At 39.9% G+C, this 25,723-nt stretch overlaps 1 protein-coding gene across 1 annotated transcript in view; it reads right to left on the reverse strand.

Annotated features, from left to right (window-relative positions):
* agap3 (ArfGAP with GTPase domain, ankyrin repeat and PH domain 3) overlaps positions 1–23,533 on the reverse strand; it is a 148,364-nt gene extending 124,831 nt beyond the window's left edge. The window contains exon 1 of the mRNA XM_026926227.3: positions 22,710–23,533. Coding sequence (XP_026782028.1) covers positions 22,710–23,079 — 370 coding nt within the window. The 5' untranslated portion in view covers positions 23,080–23,533. The remainder of the gene's footprint in view (positions 1–22,709) is intronic.
* Between the last annotated feature and the right edge of the window lie 2,190 nt (positions 23,534–25,723).

Below are 25,723 nucleotides of genomic sequence, written 5' to 3' on the forward strand. Positions count from 1 at the left end.
ATACAGGAGCCTCTCTCAATCAAAAACCTAGTTTCAGAGGTGCTCATATTGCTAACAGAGAGGGAGAGAAAAACAAACGAGACTTTTGCCACAAAAAAAAAACCCACAATAAAAATTATGGCAGACCAGATGGATAATTAGTTTTTTTTTTTTGCGTGGTTTTTTTTTCGGCCAAGCAACAATAAAAAAACACCACGGTGTAAGTGATACTTAATAATTAGCACCTCCTACATTTACTTTACTGAACAAAGACATCACAGTCCCGCCCACTTGTCTTCTATTCAATCACAAGACTGAGGCTCATGAATTCACAGGTCAAATTTCACCCAGATAAAGCTGGAAAGCAAAAGTACCCGCAATAGAAAAGCGCAACAGAAAAGCGTTCGCCATAACTGCTGGAGATCGCGAGTTTGAATCCCGTAGCCGTCCGTAGCCCGGGAGTCCAAGAGAGTAAAATTATCCATGCTCTCAGGGTAGAAGGGATGGCATACTCTCTCCCTTGTCAATCACAGCAACACTAGCCAATCATGGGTGCCTATAAGCTCATGTATGTGGAAGGAGGCGGATAGCGCTTTCCTCTGAGTGTGTAACATCACCATGTGACACAGCATGAGCAGCAGTTTGAAAAGATGCTGTTATCAGCCTTCATAAGTCTCAGAGGAAACTCTTGTCGGCCTTCACTCTCCTGTACTGGTAGCTGTTGTATGATAAGGAAGACCAAACTGGTAGGTGAAAAGTAGTTTCCAGGTGTCTTCCACTTTGCCATAGTGAAGAGTCAAAAATCGTAAATGCAACAGTGAAACCATTAGCTACCATCTCTGTAGCTAAATAATGGAGCATGGATTGGGATGTAAGTAAATATGAATATTTGGAATCAATGAATAATGTGTTCTAAACAGGTACAAATATAAGGAGCACTATTTTTGTTTTTTGTTTGTTTGCTAGACGACCTGTGAACCTTTCTGGCAAGTCCCATACATCTCTAGTTGAGACCAGTTATGAACTAGAGTGATGTAGCTGAGGTTGAGGAACTGTTAGAGCCAGAATTTAGGTTTAGGGCACACCTACTTCGAGTTTCAATCCGAATACAGGTACAGATATGGATATTTTAAGCTTAAGTTTAATGGCTCCAGTCTTTGTATAGTTCACCAGTTCTTCTCTCTTTTTTTCATTCTGGGTAAAAAATAAAGTGTAAAGTTGAAGCTAGGCTAACTGGAACATAGAGCTAGAGAGGAAATCTGGCAAATCTGTCTCCGCTATGCTACATACTGGGAAAGAAATCAACCCATATAAACATAAGGGAACAAGAACACTTACCTAGAATGCGTTTGAAACCCGGGGATTTCAGAGGAAGCAGACAGCACATGGAGGAGGGGAAGAGAGAGAGAGACAAAGTTACAAATATTTTCAAAACTCCAAATATTTACAAAATGGATCTAAAAGATCAGACATATACCCAGGCACAGATTAGCAGCTAAGGCACAGCCAGGTCCTTGTCTAAGACATTAAATCTCTGAATCACTCTGATGTAATGGTTCATTTCTTTCCTTGAGCGTTGAGTCATTCCAACAGTGAGGCATTTTCAATTCACAAAACAATTAAGCTACCAACTGACCGGCACTTTAGCCAAGACAGACACTGCTACCTGACTGAATTCCTAAAACACACAAGCTATCAGTTTATCTTTTTTTTTTTTTTAGCTGTTTTTTTCTCTCTCAGAGTTTTCATCTTTCCCTCAGAATTATCGCTAATGGAGTTTGGGTAAACTAGCTGTTGTCATTTGTGGCTAGCTCAGTTAGCTTTGGTGTTTTAGATAGTTATTCAGATAATGATTCTATACTGAATCATGTGCTGTGGTAAATATTAGACTTCTATTAACAATATAGGTCATTTATAGCAAATATTAAACTTTTGTAATATAGTTTAAGAAAGCTAGCTATATGACAGCGACTAGCTACCAGTTAGCCATGTTATCACTGGTTAAACTATTATTTTAAGATAAAATTACGACATTATGCTCAGAAAATCAATATATTGAGGCATATTCCCATGAAATGTGGCAGATTTCAAAAGAGAAGCAAGCTGGTTTTTTCTCTATTGACTCAAAAGACCAGAGATAAAATGGTGTTTTGTATGTAGCACTACATCTCCTGCATCAAAAGCTTGTGAAAAGCTGCTAGGAAGCAAATAACTGCACAAACAAAACAACTTCATGTACGATATGCTCATTAAGAATTCCGTGAGGGAGCTGAGGAACCCTAGGTGTTCATCCATTATGACAAATTTACCAGCCATTACAATACATCATCATTATTAGCACAGATTGCATGCTCGAGTTACTGCTACCACCTCAATGTTTATTATTTTCCTATAACTGCACACCCTGAAGTGTTTATTCCTCTTATACAACAGTTTCCTGAAGACTACAGTTTCTTACTAATTAAAGAATGACATGTCATACTTTTTTAATCCATTTATAGTTAACACATAATGTTGTGGAACGTCTGTGAGACAAGTTATGACTTGCATTATAGGAGCGATAAATGTCCTTCCCTCACTAGCCCCTCTTCATTCTCTCCAAGGCTTATGTTACAGAAAAAAATGTAAAGCGGTCCTGACACTGGAAACTCCTTCCATAACCGTTTAATAAATGCCTCCTAACAAAAAAACCTCCCCATATCTTTAGCCTTAGATTATGTGAGCGTCCACCATACGAGTACCTGTGAATGAGCCGTTACTATAGAAACGGTAACATGTTAGAAAAGTGCACACAATATTAACAACACCTTCTAACCAATTCAACAGTAGAGAGTTGAGAGAGCTTCAGGATTTGGAAGGGCTGACATATTGCACCTTTTTTACCATCTTACTTCGTTACCTCATTCTTTCGGTTACACAACACTCCACTTCCCACCCACGGCTATGCTGCATCTCTCAATGAAGCTCAGCACACACACACACACACACACACACACACACACACACACACAGAAACATGAACAGCATCGGTGATGCCAATAGCTGCTAAAGGTATTTTGCCGCCTTCTCTGCTGGAAGTGGAAAATTATGCTATGATTATGATTTTGCTGTCCTTTTAACATCTGGTGTTTGTACCAATCTAACGAGTTGGTCACAGGTGTTCAGTGCATCAAACACTCCGTTAACGAAGATCTCAACCTGATGACTTGGTCTCTTTTTTCAGGTTCTTTTTCTTTGTATATTACTCTCTCAGCTCCCCCTCATCAACTCTCAGGAGGCGAACTGGAAGACTACGCCAATGTAGCGCGCTCCCGATCTTCTCTCTCTCCCCCCCCCCCCCCCCCTCTCTCTCTCCCGCCCACCCACTCCACCCACACACTCGCTCGCACACAGTTTGCAGGCTGATTTCCACATCTCGATGAAAGATCTTTCTCAAGTTCTCAGCTCGAACTCGAGTGGAAGGGAGTAACACCACTCTTCTTCCGTGCGGTTAGTGTTTTCTCCAAGCTGATTAAGTCCACCTTAATGAATTTATGGGACCCCGTTAGTCCTTATGTATCTACACACATAAAAGCAGACATTATGTTTTATTCCATTAGCAGAGGAACTACAGATAGTGGATAAGTGCACCATTACAAAGGCTTCAGTTCTACATTGTTTTATGGCTTGACTAAGCAGCAATGCAAAAATAGCCAAGTGGCGCTGGGAATTGAGTCATTTTCAGTCCTACTGACATTAAACACTCCCTCAATCTCAAGAACTTGAAAAACAGCCTCTCACTATTTATATCCTCCTTTAGAGCATGTTCTCCATCTCCTCCTTCCTTCACACCGAGCTGCAATGAATTAATTGTGTATTACACCACAGTGCTGTTGCATTCTCCATTCGGATTGGTCAGAAGGTGTTGATGTTCTCTTATTTTTAATTCATTTTTTAGAACATTCAGCTCTGACAGTATTTCTGGCTGAAAGGCACATCACAGGTTTATATTAATGCACTCATCTTAATACATTACTGTTTCTATAGTAACAACTTACACAGTGACTTGTATGATGGACGAGCTACATAAACGAATTTTAAAAACATTAACATTGCCGATTTGGTGAGGTCTTCTGTGAGGACATGTTTATTTACCTTTTACGGAAGGAGTCTCCAATGCCGGTGCTTTGTAACAGTCACAGGTAAAGCTGTAACTTGGTAAAGTCTTCAGGACAAACAGATTTTGTACTTTGCAGTTTCTCTAATACGACAACCTTCGTTTTCTTTTGTTTGTTTGCTTGATTAACTTCAAGTGAAAAATATAGAGGCTGACTGTTTACAGCTGCTATAACATAAGCAACATAACCTAAATTTCATCCCACAATATGTCAAAACACATTTCATGAAGTAACTAAGCAAAAAAAAAAAAACTAATTAATATGAATTTTGAATATAATGTAGCTTGTGTAATTAAAATTAAAAAACTGAAATTAATGTTAGCCGGCTGTTAAGAAAAAAATTTTACAGAAAAGTTTAGCAAAGTATGGATTCACTCTGAAAGTGACTAGCTGAGATTTTATTCTCGCTAGCAGTTTGAGTATTTTGCAAAGAAAAGTGCATGTGTTTGATTCATAGGAAGCCCAGACAGCTCTGAACTCACATGTGCACCTAAATTATTATAATATCTCTGATGAAACAGCCGTATTATTTATTTCCGGCCCTATATTTTCTCTCCATCTCGCCGCCCATAAGAGAGCTTGACCTTTGCAGTGCAGTCTTAATGTATTTTTCAAAGAGAGGATTAAGATATTCACGCTCTGACTCTTTCTCCGAGATTCACACTCGGGTCTTTTGAGAAGATTAGCAGAAAAGCATGTGAATTTCTAGAAACCGGAGCTGGCCCCACTGCTGAACGTAGCACTTTCCCTGCCAGCTCCACACGCTGCCAGAGTAGCTTTCTCCGAAACCCGACGTAGAGTCGGCCCACTCTCTACCTCTGCACTCATCACAATCAGTTAAAAAGGGGAAAGAGCTGACACAAGTGGCTTCTCTGCTTCAGAGTGACGGAGCGTATCATCCTTCGACGTCCTGTAACTGCACGAGAATACATTGCATTTGAAAACCGGGCATCAGCAGCTGACGCAGAGAAAGTCAGAATGATTGAAAACACAATAACGTTTTCATCAATTGTTCCAATTTTGTAAGGAACTGACGCAACGGAATACGAATAGGGGAAAAAGTATACACAAAAACTTTATCTGATACCAACCAGCTCAGCATTTCTCAAAATGTATAAAGCGTCCAGTCATTCTAAGATTTGCAATCACAGCAATGTTCACCAAAACTGAAGAGGCTTCTGTAAGTGATTCAACTCCACTGGTTTACACTAATGCACCCGCACTAATATGTTACTGTTTCTATAGTAACAACATACACAAACAGAATAAAAAGAAACACGTGTAGCTGATATGGCATGATATGGTGAAATTTCTGGAAAGTTATGGAAGGAGTCTCCAGTGTCAGTGCTTCATAACAGTCAGAGGTAAAGCTGTGATTATGTTTTCTGACATGGGAATGTGAAAAAATTGGCCTTGATATATTGTTGTGGCCATAATAAATTAAGGTGTGGCTTTGATACATCAACTCATGGCCTCTATACATTATCTCGTAGCCACAATATATTATCTCATGGCCTTGATATATTATCTTGTGGCCTCAATATATTAAATTGTAGTCTGAATGTGTTATTTTGTTGCTGGAATATATTATCCTGTGGCTTTCTGGCATCACCATTTTATCTCATTTTCCAAGTACATTATCTCATGGACTCGATGTATTAACTTGTAGTCTCAATATATTATCTCACTGCCATAATATATTATCTTGTCTTCTCAATATGTTATCTCATGGATTCAGTATATTAACCTGGGGCATCAACAGTCTCTATAATATTGTCTCATGGCCACAAAATATTTCGTGGCTTCAATATGTTCTCACTGCCATTTATATCTTATCTCGTGGCCTCAATATTAAATAGTGCCCACAGTATATTCTCTCATGGCCTCATATATTATCTTGTTGCCTTAATACTGTATATTATCATCATCATCTTGTGGTGTCAATGTTATCTCGTAGCATTGTTATACTATCTTGTGGCCTCATATATTATCTTGTAGTCTTGATATATATTATCTTGTGACTTTATGCATTATCTTAGGGCCTCAACATATTAATTCGCAGCTCACAACCACAATATATTATCTCATGGCTTTAATATATTATGTCATGGCTGCAACATATCTCCTGGCCTCGGTATATTATCTCATGGTCTCAATATATTATTTTGCACCCAAAATATATCATTGTGTCCTTAACATATGTTATCTCATGGCTTCAATATATTTGTAGATTCAATAAATTAACATCGACATATTATCTTGTGGCCTCAACATATCTCATGGCCACAATATATTACTTTGTGGCTTCAGAATGTTCTCATTGCCTCAGTATATTAACTCATGACCTCAGTATTTTAACTCACGGCCTCAGTGTATACATTTGTGGCTACAATATATTATCTCATGGTCTCAGTATATTATCTCATGGTCTAAGTATTATCTTGTGGCCACTATAAGTTATCTAAGTGGCTTCCATATATTATCTCATGGCTTCAATTCATCTCACTATATTATCTTTTGGCCTTGATATATTAATCTGTGGTCTTGAAATATTAACTCGTGGACCTTATTAAAAAATAACCACCTTGTCACCTCAGCAGCTTTGTAAAAACACAGCTGTTGTGTTGCAGCACAACAGGAAAATGTTCAAACACAAGACGAAAAAGGAAGAAAGCAGAGCTGCAAAATCAAACGAAGACGAAACACACTTCTAGATAATGAATGGCCGGAGGAAACAACAGGCTGATCAGCCCGTACCTGGCCAAAACACAAGCGTCAACTGATTAAACTGCTAAATGACACGATGGAAGAGAGATAGATGATGGCAGATCTCTGTGTTGTCATTTAAAGCGCGCCCACATCATCTGCGGCATCCAGATGACCTTCCTCTTCCAACGTCGCCATAGTAACTGCTCTCTTAAACTCGAGAGGGAAAGAAAAATGTGTGCATTCGTTATAAATGTGAATGATATCCACAGCTCTTCCTTCCATTAAGCTCACACGCCATGGTGCTGTCCAGAACAAAAACACTAACAAGGGGTCATGAAAATGTATGTCCACGTGAGAGGTTCAAATGAATGCAAGTGATTTTTGGCATTAAGTATTCTTATGTAATGTGTCGTCTTGCATATTAAGCCACGAAAAAGCTGCATGCAAGAAATGAGATGCAGCATCCAAACAACATAACCTTCTTTTTCTTGATCCTTGTGTAATAGGCTTACACGAAAGCCTTTCCTCATAGATTCTCTTCATCTACAAACAAAATATCTCATATCAGTTATATCTTTGATATTAACAAAGGTCCTGAATTAGTTAATTTCCAAACTGAATGAAAAATCTCTGTCAGATTTACTAAAGTTTTGCTGATTTTCTTCGTACTCATGCATATGTCAATCAGCCAAGCGTGTTCAAAGCACAGCTGATTTACATTTAGTGACGCCCACAAAACACCATAAAAGGCAAAGCTAATGGAGAGCTGAAAACAACAAAATGACAATAAAACGGTAAAAGAGCGCCTCCTAAGCATGGTGTGTGCTAAATCTTCCGCTGTCTAAACAACGCTGTCTCCTTTTATAGAGTGCCATTGTTTTTGTCTAGCAGCTAGTCTTATTTGTCTATATTTATGGATTTGTTTTGGATCACATTCTTACAAGTCATTAATATGAAAGGACTGACTTTTTTAAATTAAAGTAGTATGCCAATTTGACACTTGACAGAGTAATCTGTATATACAGTATTCAATATCACAGCAAGTCATCGCCAGTTATATAATTTTAATCCGATCAATCAAGGTTCAGATTATATGTAAACTTACACACACTCCATAGTTTTCGTAGGATATGAACATTTTTCCAAAGTAACTAGATTTTCATGAATATCACATTTCTTGTGTAAATACCCTTACAAACGGTTTATGGATAAATTTGTGAATGAAAAAAAAATTTGTGATTTCTTGTTTCATGGACGTTCCACAACATTGAATGTAACTATAAACGGATAAAAAACACAACATGTTGTTCTGTAATGAATAAAAAACTGTTAACGATGGCAAATTGCTGAGGTTTAAGATAAATAAAACCACAACGTTGATTATTTTCCTACAACAGCACATCACCTAAAAAATGTACTGCACTAAAGACAGTGATACTCATCAAGCAACACTGGTACTAGGCTTGTCAATTCTTTTTTTTTTTTTCACAATTCACAGTTGTTTCAGCGGATGTGCTACGTTTCCATCAACAATTGGTAAAAACAAGCCAAACACAGACCATTATGGAAAAATCTAGAACACACACTTCATATAGATCATATATTTGTGACGAAAATCTGCTTGTTCTTTTTATCCATAAAAAAACAGCTTTCTGGCAATTTCTTCTGCCGTTCCAGGATTTTCGTGAATTAAACTGTGTCATACAAGAATTCACATAAAACCCGGTGAATGGAAACCCCACGTGGCTCTGTTCCTGCTGTTCCTCTCTCACTTGGGCCTTTCAGCGCCAAAGTAAGACCACATGGTCCTCTGTGTGTGTGGAACAGACGAAGAGGAAGAGAAAAAAAAAGGCGGGAAAGGAAGAGGGGGTGGCTTTTTGCCATGGGGTCATGCTGCTCCACTAAGCTTTTGGGAAACACAGGAAGTGGTGATGTAAACAGCGTGATCACATTTCAGCCGCGGGGCAATGCCGGGGAGAAGCCGTTCTTTTCCACTGATCTGTGATCGGATTCTTCAGATTAAATCTTGACCATAATGCTATCCATGTGCTATGTGCTTTGGAATAAATGTATGTAATTTATACGTCAACTGCAGTTATTAGCATGACCTCCTTCACTCAAGCTTCTGGATTTCTGTGTTGTACAAATTGTGTGGCATTTTTTGTAAATGAAATTCAGATAAATTGCAAAAATAAGGATTTTTTCCATTCAGCACAGGATGTACAAATCAGTGTTCTATCTGAAACGTTAATGTCTCTTTCTCTTGCCGATTAGCAGAGTAGCCTCAGAGTGCAGCCATTACGCCAGAAGGGCTAAAAGTGAGAAAAGTCACAGCCAAAATGTGGCCGAGTGTTTCTCCAGCTGTCATAAAAAAGCAGAGGGGGCAATGTTGCAAACCAAAAAAATTCTACCAGAGTGAAAAACTAAATTGAACTGAATTAAAAAAATAAAAAATAAAAAAAATACAGTGAGTTAAAAGTCCGGGGATGATGTCACATCATAATTAACATCTCCTCCATGACCTAACACCCATAGTCCCGCCCACTTGTTGGAAAGCGAACGTAACCTCTATATTGCTGTAGCAAAGGGTCAATACTCACACATACTATGGCTAAAGTGTACGTTTTGGCACCTCTGGAGGAGTAAGAGAATAAAGTACAAAAGGAGAGGTGATAGGGATCAAACCTCAAAGCCAGACTGAGTTCCTCCAAACCAACCACAACAGCAGTTACACAACAGCAATCTGGTACTACTGATATTAAAAACGTCTGATGTTATGTTATGCTATGTTATCACCCATGTCATAATATGATGTGGGCTATTGTGTGGTGAAGTGCGCTTCGAGGGCAGACACCTACAGTCATAACTGAAATGCTCAAACAAGCGGAACCAACACTCAACACCGACGTGACGCCCACGGAACTGCTCGAAGAGAATCAATCTTCAGGATATTTTACTTTTCAGTTAGAGAGTGAAAAGATATAAACACCCCCAATGATTAGTATGGGTGAGCAATGTGACAAAAATATCATATTCTGTATGATGTTACTTAGGTTTGCTAAAAAGCTGCTAGTAAAACAACAGTGTTCCATTGGGGGAAAAAAATCATAAAGAAATTAATTTATTTAAAACCAAAAAAAGGAAACACAAAAAATATTAGAATTTGAAAGGTTCAGTACAAAGTGTTATGAAATTGTAAACCTCTGATCATTTTTGTAATTGTTACTAAGCAAGGAATAAAACACTTGGGGTTGTGCTGTTACAGGAAAATAAACAACGACAGGACAAAGGTGAATAACACCATTTTTTTTTTAATCTTAGACCTCAGCAATTTGTTTATGATTATATTTCTGTTCATTAGAATGACATGTTTTTTATCCATTTATTGTTACTTTTATTCAAACAAGCTAGTTATCATTTACATTATAGCAGCTATAAACAATCGTTCCCTCACAAGCTTCTATTTTCTTCTCTCAAGAAGTAAGTAAATCATCATCATCATCATAAGTCCTGAGGAATTTCCCATGGTGGAAAACCTACTGTTATTTATATAATATATAATATATAATATATAAATCTCTGTTAATTAGCCATTACTATAGAAATGATAACATATTAGAAGCAAGCATATTAATATAAACCTATGAACACTGCAAGATATTTGGTTAAAAACGAGTAGAGCACACACTAAGGTTTTTTTTAATTATTATTTTGAAGCTTTTTCAGTTTCCCCATCCAATCCTTATTGGTATAGGAATCAGCAGCTCATTCACATGATTAGTACACATCTTATTTTAGTCCTCTCCGTATGGTGTATGAGACAATCTCTAATCTCTATTTATAAACCCCATTACGAGTTTAAAAGAGAAAATGAAAAACATAAGCTTCCAGAAAAAGCAGCTTTTAGCACAGGATGTCAAGTAAAAATTTAATCAAACCCAAAAGGAAATAGGTGCCATCTCTTTGCCTGTGCACTGTAGGGAAGTACCTATAGAAGGACAGAACTTGAATATCCTTGAATGTCCTTGCATTTAAAAAAAAAAATAATAATGACATGCCCCTGTTCCTTAATCGGAATCGAGAAGTTCAATTTCCGTTCCCTAAATAGAGCATGGAAGCTCCAATTAGTTGGAGGCTTAACACTACATCCGGCTCCCCACATATAGTGAGCTACATTCCTACAAGGCCATACCATCAGCAGGGTCCTGTGGGGATCCAGCAAGAACAGGAAGCAAAAGACCAGGCCTCAATTCTGTTCAGTGTTCCAGAGATCAATAATCATGGGCAATGGTAGCTCAGTGGTTAAAGTCTTGCGCTACTGTTCGGAAGGTCACGAGTTCAAATTCCAGCATCACCAAGTTGCCACTTTTGGGCCCTTGAGCAAGACCTTTAACCCTTAACTGCTCACTTCTATCCTGTCTCAATGATAAGTCACTTTGGATAAAAGCATCAGCCAAATGCGATAAATATATAAACATAAATTGTGTCAAGACTTCCGGACCTTTGGAAGGACCTCCATTTTGGTTTGACCTCCATTTTGGTTTGCGTCACCAAATATCCATAGGTCCACTTCATATACAGCGAGAGAGAATTTGAGAATGTGAATGTGTTCGTCTCTGTGCCAAGGAGATCCAGGGATCCAGGCATGTTTGGCTCCAAGCTCTCCAAAGCCTCTTCTCCTGTCATTGGCCATCTGTTGCTCAGCAGCCCTGCCGATCCTGACGAAGAGCTCCAGCACACTGCTCCAGATGCCTATCCGGCATTTCTTCCCTGAGCTCCAGAGACTTTGCGTCATCTGGCTCACTTCGCCAAATCTCCAGCATGCCGTTCCAGATGTCTCCACCCCACTACTACAGCAGGTTGTTTTTTTTTTCTGTGCAACAGAGTATACATTTTATACCTAAAGGGAAGTTTAACTGATCACCTTTTGCTTTTTCCGTGGAATTTGCAATGCGTTGGGAACGTCCACAAAGTCATGGTCGAAAGGGTCTGATCTAAAGTTTTACCTATTTGCATAATTATAAATGTAGTTTCAAAGTGGCAGAAATCAGCATGAGTAAATGTTGTAAGTGTTTTTTCATAGGCCAAACCGAACAAAGAATTCTCTCCAGGTTAACAAAATGTTTGTGCTCATGTGCTGATAAATACGTTGATAAACATCAATCAGCCACAAATTACCAAGCGTGTTCATGGCACAGGTGAATTACATTTAGCCACGTCCACAGAACTCCATAAAAGGCAAAGCTCACAGAGAGCTAAAAGCATCAGAACGGTGACGTAAATGTCTAAAAGTCTACTTTTTCAAGTCATCAATATGAAACAATCGAGTTCGTTAAAAGGTTTTGTCAAACTTTATTAAAATTGTGTGTGAAATTGAAAGAAATAAGCGATTTAAACTTGACAGTGTAGTCCGTATAAAAAAAAATCACAGTAGCTCATCACCAATTATACGATTTGATGCAACCGAGGTTCGCATTAGTGAGGCTTGTTCTACAAAATTCGTTAGGATCCAGCTTGATAAATGAGGCCAATGGACAGAATATTATTTATCTTTTGGAAAGGAAACGGAGATGACTGCTGGATCACAACACAAAAGGTCTCATTACTGTACTATTTGTCTACCCATCACTACTAATTGCTAGACAAATATCACCTTCAAAGCAGCACTAATATCCTTCGGTCCCCGTGGTGAGACAAAAAGGACACGCGTGCTCTCTAAAGACGAGCAGGAAAATGGCCCGTCAGGCAAATTTAGAGAAAGCGCCTTTGTGTTGCCTTTACAATGGCCTACTTTCTCTTCTTCGTCCAGGGAATAACATCAGATTCTCGTTGCTGTGGCACCAAGCGACGGCAAGAACCACCTCACGTGTGGAGCCACAATCTTCCAAACTCCCTCCCTTCCAGAAACTAGATTATGGTCAAAGGTCAGCTCCCAAAGTTGTACTCATTAGCATAATTGTGAATGCCGTTTTGAAGCAATGATTGACAGGAAGACGAGAGATCCAAACACATCTCAACAAAAGGCCTTTATGGGAGAGGCACGTGCTGTCAAATATCCAAAAAGAGGGCTAATTCAGATGACAAGCGGACACCATGGGGCAATTTCATATTCTTGGTTTTTTTTTTTTTGCCACAGCAGGCACACAATCTAAATAATTAGTCGATTAAAAAGCCTCTGCATAATTGTAAGCAAATGTTTCCTGATCATCACTAAACATTAGTCACTCTCGAGTCGTGATATTATGTTACATACACGTGTTGCAAAATCAGTCAAGAATAAAAGCCCTTTATTAGCCCAGTTATTGTAGGATTGATATGGTGGCTCTGACAAGTGAGTTTATACAGCGCACGGACGTTTAAAGGTCAGCATTTATTTTATCACAGTGATTTATCTATTTTACTTTGACGGCCACTGAAAACATGCCCAAGCAGGGAAACCTAAACGAATCAGTCACAGAGTTAGCCGAGCAGCACGGTGGCACAGCAGCAGATTTTCAGGTTGAATCCTGAAGCCGGGTTACTGTGGGCTTCCTTCTCGTTCTCTGGTTTCCTCCACCTCCCAAAAACATGGCTGTATATGGTACCGCCCCCACTCCAAGAAACAACGAGAACAAGCTTATTAATAATATTATTAATAAACCTGTGCAGCTGTCAAAACTGCTGCTGTTGATGCCTTCTGACCAGATTCTTCTTGATCAGATTCAAGAATTCAAGAACAGCGCTGTAGATGGATAATAATAATAATAATAATAACAATAATAATAATATAATATACACCCCGATTTCTATAACTTGTGATTAGGATTAGATAACATACGATACATTATCGATTTCGTGATGTCATTTTGATAGACATATATTACCCGAGAACATTGTACGTGATAGAGGAGATGCCTAAAGGACTTGGTGCTATGTTTTACACCTAGGTTTCTCAAGTGCCATGAGGCACAGCTGTATTTCAGCTCAATTGGTAATTGGTAATATTGATGTTTCTTCAATTAGATGGAAAAAAAATCTAAAAGGCAATGAAAGGAGAAGAAAGCACTGTGGATCAAATTCAGTGTTCCCTTCTAGGGAGTCTTGCACCAAATGAACCCCATTTCATTTTTTTACGGCTTGGACTAAACCATTGCCGTTGTATGTACAGGGCGTAGTACAAGATCATGTTCTATGATTATGCGCATGTGCGCTCATTAGCTAAATCAGACATATCCAAACTTTTGCCCGCAGTTCTTCTTCCCAGGTTTTTGAAAACCCCGCCTCTTTCACCAAAAATATTTAAAGCATCTCTAATACAGCTAACTGATGTTAACTGTATACTTAGTTAATGTTTTTGTTTAAAGTTGAACACACTGATAGATTTAATTTCACTTTAAGCAAAGCAAAACATTCTACAATTTCCTTGACAAAAAGCTAATTTTTAAGCGGGAAAAATGAGTTGAGACTAGCACACTGGCCGAAATGACACTAATGTGAGACGTGGTAAAGTGGGCGGGGCAAACTGTCAGTCATTTCAGATTCAAACGTCGATCAGCTTGTTGTTATTGTGGGGGGTGGGGGAGTAAAACGGCATCTTTTTGAGTTCCAGTATGTTAAAATACGGAGCTCTTAAGCAAAATACGTAAAGGTTGGCAGGTCTGATGCAGTCGTTTTTTTTCCCATCTCGCCCCTCCTGCAATTCCACCACAGTTTGAATATGCCTGAGGTAAATGATAAACCGTGGGCAAACATATTTTTTGGAATGACATGCACATCAATACATTAGCATGTCTCCCAATGGAAAAAAAAAAAAGCATTACAGTGTCTAATATACATATTCATTATGTAAAACCCTGACAATGTGTTTCTGATTAAGTGACAAAATGGATGGATTTATGCAAATTCTGGGAGACAAAACTATTTCTTCTTGCTAATCTGATCTGCAGCTTATATACATCATATTTGGCTACGTTAAGCCCTCGTTCTGTTTCCCACTACACACGAGTAAATATTTTCTCTGCAAAACGTGTTTATTTTGTCTTTGTTTAGACTGGTATATTTAAGTGCGTTTGTCAGAATGAGGGGGTAGTAAATGAGGTGGATGCAAAATAATCTCCGAAATACAGCTGCATGTTGAAGCATTCAGAGGACATGCAATGAAACCGTACAATCAGATCCGAGTTGTTCTCTAATCCGTTCCCCTTTTTTCTTTTTTTTAATTCCTGTTCTCTTCTCATCTTCAGCAAAAGTATGAGCCTCTGGTTCCTAAGCAACAGGCAGGCACTGTGCTTTAATGCAGAACCGCGGCAAAAGTCTGCAGTCCAGGCGTACAGGTGGGTGGGTGTGCGCACACACACACACACACACACACACACACACACACACATACAATCACTGTCTCGCCCTGTAACAGCTCCACAAGGTTTGCTGCAGTGAAGAGTGCTGCATAGATTCTCTTTTCGGACTCCTTTTTTTTCCCCCCACTCTGACGCATTAAATGGCAGTTCAGAGCCACAGGAGAATGCAGCAAGAGCACAAGATTACTCTTTTTTTTTTTTTTTTTTTAAATCAGAAACAAAGCCACCTGCAAACAACTGAGGTCTTTGTTTATCTCAGTGAGAACAAAAATGCAACTTGTCAAAAAAAAACAAAACAAAAAAACACATCTGGGAATGAGAAAACAATTAGAGAATCCAAATGTGTAAAGTGATCTGCGACGTTAATAACAAAACACTGCGCATACAAATATTTCAAGCGCTTGTTTCCTTTTTTTTTCAGAAAGAAGAGACAATTTGCACAAAATACAATGATGAAGAAAAATATTTGTGATTGCTCCTTGCTGCTGGAAAAAAGTCAAAGCTGTAATTTGGTGCTTTGAGAGATGAGCTCTTCGGTCATTGTGGTAATGATTATTGACGCAAACGCAACCATTAAACACTTCTCGTTTTATTTAAGTTCAGGACTAGGCAGGACTACGAGTGTCTTTATTGAGTTCACACGCTAATAAACGAGAGGCAGCTCTTGGCAAACTGACTCGATGGAAACACCAGCTAGAAATTTCTGGAATAACAATGGCATGTACATCATCGTGTGTCTAAAAACAGCACATGTGGATAAAGGCTTGAGTCAAGAACTAACCATTGGTGTGGGGGGGAAGATAACTGTAGACTCATTGCGTTCTCGTCCAACGTACATACAATGGAAATGTAAAGAATGATTGGGTTTACTATTTAGTGACACAAAATGGCTGTTACATTTACGCAAATCTTGCGTAAACAGCCATAGGGTTACTGAAGACAAGAGGGAGACAAACACGGTTATCTCTCTACTAATCAAGTTTCCTGTCTATTGTATCAAATTTTTGGTTCCCAATACGGATCTGGTGCTTAATTATCACCAATAAGTGACTACTGAGGTCTAACAATAACAGTAATGACATGTCAAGCTGTTATAATGACAGTGTGCAATGAATTGCGATGAGTTACTGCGACCACACCGAAATTTGTTCTTTTCCTATAATAGCATGTCCCGAAGTGTTTGACACTTGTTATCCATTTATAGTTACATGTAATGTTGAGGAACGTCCATGAAACAAGTTATAACAGCTATAAACAGTCATATAAACAGTCGTTCCCTCACCAGCCTCTCTTTTCTCCTCTCTTTTGAAGATACTACAATAACTTGTCACATGATAAAGAAACTAATCCTTCCGTCCGAAAAAATTCAAGTTACTAAGTGCTGACACTGGAGACTCCTTCTGTAAATGTGAATTAATCATGTTCTCACAGACACAAACATCATATTAACAAATAGGCATGTTTTTTTTAATCTGTATGTGGATCTGCCCCTGTGTAAGCTGTTACTATACACCGATCAGCCATAACATTATGACCACCTGCCTAATATTGTGTTGGTCCCCCTTTTGCTGCCAAAACAGTCCTGACCCATCGAGGCAGGGACTCCACTAGATCCCTGAAGGTGTGCTGTGGTATCTGGCACAAAGACGTTAACAGCAGATCCTTTAAGTCCTGTAAGTTGTGAGGTGGGGCCTCCATGGAGGATCGGACTTGATGGCCAGTACACCCCACAGATGTTCGACTGGATTGAGATCTGGGGAATTTGGAGGCAAGTCAACACCTTGAACTCTTTTTCATGTTCCTCGAACCATTCCTGAACAATTTTTACAGTGTGGCAGGGTGCGTTATCCTGCCAAAAGAGGTCACTTCCATTAGGGAATACCGTTGCCATGAAGGGGTGTACCTGGTCTGCAACAATGTTTAGGTAGGTGGTAGGTGTCAAAATAGCATCCACATGAATGCCAGGACCCAAAGTTTCCCAGCAGAACATTGCCCAGAGCATCACACTGCCTCCGCCAGCTTGCGTTCTTCCCATAGTGCATGCTGGTGTCATCTCTTCCCCAGGTAAACGATGCACACGCACCCGGCCTTCCACATGATGTAAAATAAAATGTGATTTATCGGACCAGGCCACCTTCTTCCATTGCTCCGTGGTCCAGCTCTGATGCTAACCTGTCCATTGTAGGCACTTTTGGCAGTGGACAGAGATCAGCATAGGCACTCTGACAGGTCTGTGGCTACACAGCCCCATACACAGCAAGCTGCAATGCACTGTGTGTTCTGACACCTTTCTATCATAGCCAGCTTTAACCTTTCAGCAATTTGTGCTACAGTAGCTCTTCTGTGGGATCAGACCAGACGGACTAGCCTTCACTCCCCACAAGCATCAGTGAGCCTTGGGCGCCCGTGACCCTGTTGCTAGTTCACCGGTTGTCCTTCCTTGGACCACTTTTGGTAGGTACTAACCACTGCATACCGGGAACACCCCACAAGGCCCGCCGTTTTAAAGATGCTCTGACCCACTCATCTAGCCATCACAATTTGGCCATTGTCAAAGTCTCTCTAATCCTTACGCTTGCCCATTTTTCCTGTTTCCAACACATCAACTTTGAGAACTGCCTGGTCAGCCCTAATAAAGACTAGACATCCAACTGAATTCAACGTTCGCACACAGCATTCCGTATGTTCACAATATTACATTTGTGGACATTTCCAAGTATTATCACTGTCCTTTCAACCTGCAATGATGTGCTTTCTTTCCAGATAAAATGCTGCAGTGTTGTCTTAAACCAGGATAAAAATCTTCTGCTGAGTCATTATTGCCTGGTCATGTGACCTAGAGGTCTGCAAAAACAATGTTTAAAAGGGCAGTCTTATTACAGAATGCATAATGATACCAGCAATCAGGACTAATAAATAAAAAAAAAAAATAAAATAAAATAAAAAAAAAAAGCACAAACAGTTCTAGGCTGAAAGCATCTGAACCGACCCTCATATTCAACCTTAAAATGATCAACCTTCAAATATCATTTTAGGTATTCAAAATAAGGCATGCACCCTTGTACCGTATTGTTGAATTCTGGATTCTGATTGGTCAGGAGGTGTTGATTAGTTTTCTACGACAGCAGCTCTGACAGTAGTGCAGCTGCAAATCAGATTTATATTAATGTGTTCATTTTAATATGGTATCATTTCTACACTCTAAATAGTGATTATGGCTTTATGTACAATAAAGTATATTTGGAAAGTTTTCTAGTTTCAGTGACGTTGAACTTACATTTTTTAAACTTTTACTCAAGTGGAAATGGTGCCCTTAATTTAAATATGTTATGAATTATTTTTTTTTCTGTGTATAATAACAACTTACACCAGAACTTGTATTCTAGATGTGCAACAGAATTAAAAATGTTTGAAAAAACGTGTGTAATTGTTGATATAGTGATGTTTTCTTTGGAAGGAGTCTCTAGTGTCAGCACTGGCATTGGGAAAGACTTCAGGACAGAGGAGTTTGTGATTTCTCAGTAAAATCTTTCTTTTTTGAGGTAAAAAAAAAGAGGTTGGTGAGGGAACGACTGTTTATAGCTGCTATAACGTAAGCGACAACTTCTTTCGCTGATGTTCCACAACATGAAATGTAACTATAAACAGATAAAACATATGCCATATCATTATTTAATAAATACAACATTATAATCCTCAGTAACTCCGCTTCACCACACCACACCACTCCATCACTGGTTATTTTCCTATATTCCCTATTTATTCCTTAACCCCACCTTCAGTATGTGGATTAGGAGAATAAAACTCTAAACACCGATGAGTTGTGACACCAAGGCTACCTATTTTCAGCATCCAGATAGATAAACTAGTCTGTAAAGGGTTAAACGGCAGCTGGGTTAAATACAATGGCACTTGAACAGCAGTTACAGGCGTGCATGTTGTATCATGAACAAAATCGCACAAAGGTCATGTGTAGTCTAAACAATTCTATAAGATAATAAGTCCTCTGCTCTTCATACTGGAATAATAAAGAGTTTGAAGTGCACCAGTACTTCACTAGAAAATACTCGACACAATTTAGCCATATTCTTTCTTCTTGTGAATTCTCGAATCTGATTGGTCAGAAGGCATCGATTCATTTCCTTCTATTGTCTATCGTTTCTATAGTAACGGCTCATTCACAGCGACTTGTATGACGAACGCTCCACATACATGGTGAAGTTTTTTTTTAGATGTTTATTTAACACTTAAGGAAGGAGCCTCCAGTGTCAGGACTTTGTAACAGCCAGAGGTAAAGTCGTAACGTTTGGGATTCTCTGTAACAAGCTTAACTTTAACTTCAAGAGAAAGAAGAAAGAAGCTGAAGAAAGAAGGGAACGTCTGTCCACAGCTGCTCTAACGTATGTGAGGATGGCAACTACTTCTTTCGTGGACCTTCTGCGACATTTGCTGTAACTAAAAATGGATAAAAAAAAAGTACATGTCATTCTTCAACACTTCGGGATGTGCTGTTATTAAAAAATAATCAGCTTGTGAGGAGTGATAACAGTAATTCTGCTCAATCACTCAGTCTGATAGTTGATTTTTCCCCCTAACAGCATGCTCCCAAAAGGTTTATTCCTTGCATAACTGAAAAACATATACAAATGTTTGCATTTCAACTGTTCTGTTTATGCGTCAAACATACTGAAGAAATTGACCACTTCACAAAAACCTCCGAGTATCTCCGAGTGCACTTGATTGATGAATGCAGGAAAGCCACGACCAGAGCATTCGCTTCACTCGGCCTCGCCAATATCAAACCAAACTGTCATAAATCTCCCTAATGCAGCCTAGAACACTAATCAATACACAAGTACAGTCTCTGGTAAAACACTGCAATGTACAGTATGTAAGACAATGCATTAATGAGGAATTCTCAAACACAACACAGTACTCTTCCGTGTCCTATTTAGCGCATCCTACACTACAGGCAACAAAACTCAGAAATTCTCAGAAGTCGTCCTTTCTCTAGGACAAAAACACTGGTGCTAGTTAGTACCAATTATTGACCAGTTTATATTACATATACTGGTCCTGATGCTGAGTGCTGAAATATTGAAGCAGCATGGGTGTAGATCTCATCCACCGACATGTTTCATACCATGAAAGTGTTTATCAGCTGACCCTACGTTCACGCTAGCGACAAAGTGACGGTTTTCATTTTCTACGCATGTGTGAGACACGGTGCTGCGATTTCAGTGACGGCATCAAGTGACACTTGAATTAAGATTTTCTCAATTCTATGTAACGTGATAAATCCAAACGTTTGGCTCAAATGATTCTTCGGACCAATCCTATGGCGCCATTGGTGCGATTATTCTTCAATTCCTCACTCACATCTTTAGTTCTTACCTGCAATTATTTCCCGGTTCATCGTATCCTGTCATATACAGTATGACTCGTCATTAAATATGTATGTATGTATGTGGTGAGTGTATGTAGCTAGTACAGTTCGCTTGCTTTGCTAATCTACGAATCTGAACACGCAACATGTAAATCAAAACCGATTTTCACACTGATTGGTGCATGTGTTATTTTTATACAGCTACATATAGCTACTGTAGCTTTTCATTGAAACTAAAAACAAATGTCGAACTAGAAGAACACTAGCCGCTCATGTCGCTTGTAGTTTGTCTCTCGTGGACGTGTAATGACTGCTATTGTTGAGCGACAACAATGTGGGTGTGGCCTATCCAGCGTTCTGTAGCAATAGTAACAAATATATACCTTCTGAAGTGTGAAAAATTGGTTAGTTTTGATTTACATGGTGCATGCTAGGCTTCGTGCTAGCTTCACTGCCAGATTAGCAAATTACTAGCTACATACACTCACCAGAAACACCAACGATCTCTGCTACTTCCTTCCGAGCTTTATTTTTCTCTGTAACATCTCTACACACAATTAACGGGAGGTCATACAGTATATGACGAGAAATTTTTCTTCTATTTTTTGCGCATTAAACAGTAAACAAGGACCTAAAGTTGTGAGTAGCGAATTGAAGGAACGGCATAGGATTGAACGCTGAGGAATCATTCGAGCAAATAGTTTGGATTTGTCGTTTTTACAATGTTATACCTAATTCGTACAGAATAGTGAAAAACATATGTAGAAAATGAATGGTCACTTTGTCGATTGCTAGCGTGAACGCGGGATTACTGGGAGGAGGCTGGAATTGAATCCGGTTACATCCACATTAATCTGGATAAATTTGAAAACGCATCTTTTGCCTCTACGTTTCGGCCTTCCATCCACACTGAGACAGTGTTTTTGTCAAGCAAAAATGGAGCTTTCCCAAGTGGATACATTTGAAACCGCCGTTTTTGCTGTGTGGTTTGGACTGAGAAAATGGAGATAGTCAAAAACATGTGATGTCATGTGACGCAGTCATGTGACCCATTCATCTCAAAACAAACAAGATGGTGGACGATGTTGTACTGCAGTTGTTGTTTCTGCTATCCAGTTTGATAGCACTGTTAAAGACTAATGTCACTTTGTGCAACCTTCAGATTGCATTTTTTCAAGGAATTTTCCAGATAGGAAAATTAGGATTTTCAAGTAGGAGACGGAAAGTAAATAAATGCCTGACGGACATGACGCAGGCCAAAACATCTTACATTTTTACGCATGTGCAGTATAGGGATGTAAATGTTTTCAGTTTGGGGAAGCATTTTATGGAAAAAGTTTGAAAATGCCAGTGTAGACAGAGAGCGTCTAAGACAAAAATGCAGTTTTCAGATCTATATCTGGATTAATGTGGATGTAGCCTCAGTAGTGCGTATCAAGATCTTAGATAGATGGGTTTGGTACCAAATAGGGAATGTGTGGGAGTTGTAGTTTACACCACAATTTACATTTACAGTGTTTGACAGATACCCTTATCCAGAGCGAAATATATTTATCTCATTTATACAACTGCGCAGCTGAGGGTTAGGGGCCTTGCTCAGGGGCCCAGCAGCTTGGTAGCAGCTTGATGGTGCTGGGGTTTGAACTCACGACCTTCTGATCATTAGTCCAGCAGCTTGTCCGCTACCCCGATATTTTGGCTGATGCTGAAGAGGAACACCTCTAAATTATTCAGGATTCATTTTTTCCTAATCTACGTGGTTTCCCGGGGCAGCTGCAAAGTACTGCATTGTTTACCTTTTTGCTGTTGAGCACAGACGATATTTTCATCCACGCAGTAAATATCGCGATGCTGGAGTGAATCAGTGATTGAGCAAAAACTGACTGAAACGTTAGAAAAGCTATCTGATCAGTATTTTGGTGCACAGATCATCTGAGACACTCGTGAGTGCTTCAGGTACCTCAGCTGGTGTTACTGCATGAATTAGTAAATAAATAAGCATATAAACATATAAATAAATAAATAAATAAATAAATAAATAAATAAATAAATAAGGGGAGGAAATGGAGAGCCGTTAGCACGCGCTGCTAGGAGGTGATGCGGTGATGTGGTGATGTGGATCTCTCTTGATCACCGGCTTACCTTCGATGGAGATGACGTGCTCGCGGATCTGGTTCTGCAGCGCCAGGTCGTCGATGCGCTCGATCAGGTCGTAGATGGCGTAGATGTTCGGGTGCACGGACTCGAAGCGGTGGATCTCGGCTCGGATCGCCGCCGAGTTGGACAGCACGAACTGCGAGCCCGAAGCGCCGGACTGAGCCGCGGGGCCCGACGCCGTCCCCGAGCCGAACTGACCCGGCCCGGAGCTGCCCGATGATCCGGACCCGAACTGGGACGCCATGGGCTGCGGGACGGGCACCGGGACAGGGGCAGGGACCGCACCCGGAGCGGGCATGGCCGGCTGCGACGGCGGCGAGATGCCCGAGACCGGGACGCTCGACTGGTAATTCATGGCGAGGAGGACTAGTTAACGTGCTCGGCTGCTGAGAGAAATAACGGGGAGGATTAGTGGCTGGAACGGCGCTACGGTGCGATGTTTTGATGCATCAACGCTCAGTCTCCGCCTGCAACGATCCGCGCTTCATATTACCAAAACTTGATGCGCGAGCATTGTTCCTCTGGCCACGGGCTCTGTTTCCTCTATTCTACCGCCGATTGCCCTTCTTTAGTGTTAGCACGCCTGACCGAGCGGACACGCCTTTTCCCACGCTACTCGCGCTCCTTTTCAAATGGTTGATTTCTATTATTTGTTACCAAACTGAATTATTTTGTTTCTCTTCTTAAGCCGCACAATGAGTCCGTTTTAGCGGAGCGCGCGCGGGTCCATGGACTGCGGCGTTTGTGCACTGAAGAAGTCATAAAGCCTCATAAAGCCTTTCTCTCTCTCTCCCTCTCTCTTTCTCTCCTTTTTTTTTTTTTCTTTTTTCTTTGGGTCCGAGAAGCTCCGCCCAGCGTGCCCACCTCCTCGCCCGGTGACGTCACGGAGCGCGTAGTTGCTGCGCGCGAGGATGGATGGACGGATGGAGAGATGGAGGGAGGGAGGGAGGGATTGAGGGATGGATGGATGGGGGAGGGTGTAACGCGATTGGACGTCCTTGTGGCGAAGGGATTAAGCTCATCAGTTTGATTCTCGGCCATATTATGCAACCGTGTATTGTATTTCTGTCATGGAAAGGCCAAACACACACACACACACACACACACCCAAAGGAATAAAGAACCTTTAGTCAGCATATTGGGATCCAGCCTTTGTTGTCAACTTTAGACAGTTTCCACTTCTCTGCATTAAAGAAGCCCCTGACCATGTCATTTCAAACCAGTGAAATAATTCCAGAAGGAATAAAAATCACATCTATTTGTTATCGTTTGCAGCAATTAATTTCTCAGTGAGTCACATGTTAGACTTTGTATCCATTTATAGTTACATTTAATGTTGTGGAACGTCCACGAAGCAAGTTCTAACGTAGGTTATAGCAGGTATAAGCAGTCCTTCCCTCACCAGTGCACTTAAATTAATAACACACACACACACACACACACACACACAGCTTATCATGTTAACAAGACAAACTCATCGCAAACTCTTTTGTCCCGAAGATGTCGGAAAAAACATAATGTTACAGCTTTACACAGCTGACACTGACTCCTTCCATAATAATGTTCGATACACATCTCCTATATAGCACATTTCTAGCACAGAGCTTTACATAAGCAGATCCTGAACCTTTAAGAGATCCCACAGATGGCCAAGCTGAAGAATGCTGTAGGGTCCTATAGAAAGACCTTCTTTTTTTCTAACTCTACGTTCATACGAGCAATATGCGACAAAGCGATAAGCGATAGTTCATTTTCTACGACAGTGCCATGATTTCAGCAACAAAGGCAAACGACAGATTGAGATTTTTTTCTCAGTTCTATGTAAATTAGCCTTGACGTGGTAAAGTGACAAAATGATTGGCTGGAGCCATTCCTCGGACCAATCCTGTTGCAAGTGTGGTCCGTCGTTTCTTCAGTTCCCCACTCACAGCTTTAGTTCTGACCTACAGTTCATTCCCATTTAATGTCTGACACACAGAAATGTAAGAAAAACGATTTTTCACGATTAAATGCATGTAGAGACATTGTGAAGAAAAATAAAGCTTGGAAGGAAGTAGCAGAGATCACTGGCACATCTGGTGAGTGTGCGTAACTGGTACAGTTAGAGTGCTTTGTTAATCTGCTGAAGAATCTAATACAAACCCAAGTATATATTTTCTCTTTTTGTCTCAGTGAATGCTAATTCTTCCATTTTAACAATAAACATTAAACATGGCCTTTATAACTCATCCTCACAGGCTGGTTCTATACCCAATACCCTACAGAGAATGAAATACATTTTATTTTTTACTCCGTCTTCCTGTTTGAGATGAATAAGTGTTTTTTCTTTTTATGTGATATGTGTTTATGTGATCGCAATCTATAATTGGCCGCTTTCTCTAACAACTCTGTGTGCTTCATCACTGACCCGTGCACAGGAAGGAAGTCCTAACAAGCACTGATTACAACTTCCTTAAAGTGAGAGAGGGATAAATCTCTGTGTTAAACACTTGAAGTGGCCATTTGAAGAATGATAAGAGGGGGCTATAGCACAACTCCCTTAAAATTGGCAGGGTCAATTTCATTTCAACTATGTACAGGGTTGTATTGGCATGCTAGCTTACTGACTTGCTAGCAGAGTGTGCAGATTAAGCAGTTTAAACGTCTTGCATATTAAGTTTAATAATTAACACGTGATCTTCGATGGTGTCCAAGATGTCTTTTGGAACGAAATTCTGATTTGACTTTTGTTAGACTGTTTTCGCTTTCTGTTCGACTACCTGCTGATAGTAGTGCAGTGGGAATTAGCCCTTGTGTCCCCTTTACCTAAAGACAGTGATACAGCGACGCTTTAGTTATTTAGCGTCTCCAGCTCTCTCACTTCCGTACACTGTACACCCTGCTGAAACAAATCAGCTTCCAAAGCTGCTAGTTTCATGCTAATCAGTGGCGTCAACTCGTAGCTCACTAACTATCCGAGCCAAGTCTCTGTCATATAATAACTCAACAACTCTAAAACT

This window comes from Pangasianodon hypophthalmus, chromosome 1, assembly GCF_027358585.1.
Source record: "Pangasianodon hypophthalmus isolate fPanHyp1 chromosome 1, fPanHyp1.pri, whole genome shotgun sequence".
NCBI classification, from domain to species: domain Eukaryota; kingdom Metazoa; phylum Chordata; class Actinopteri; order Siluriformes; family Pangasiidae; genus Pangasianodon; species Pangasianodon hypophthalmus.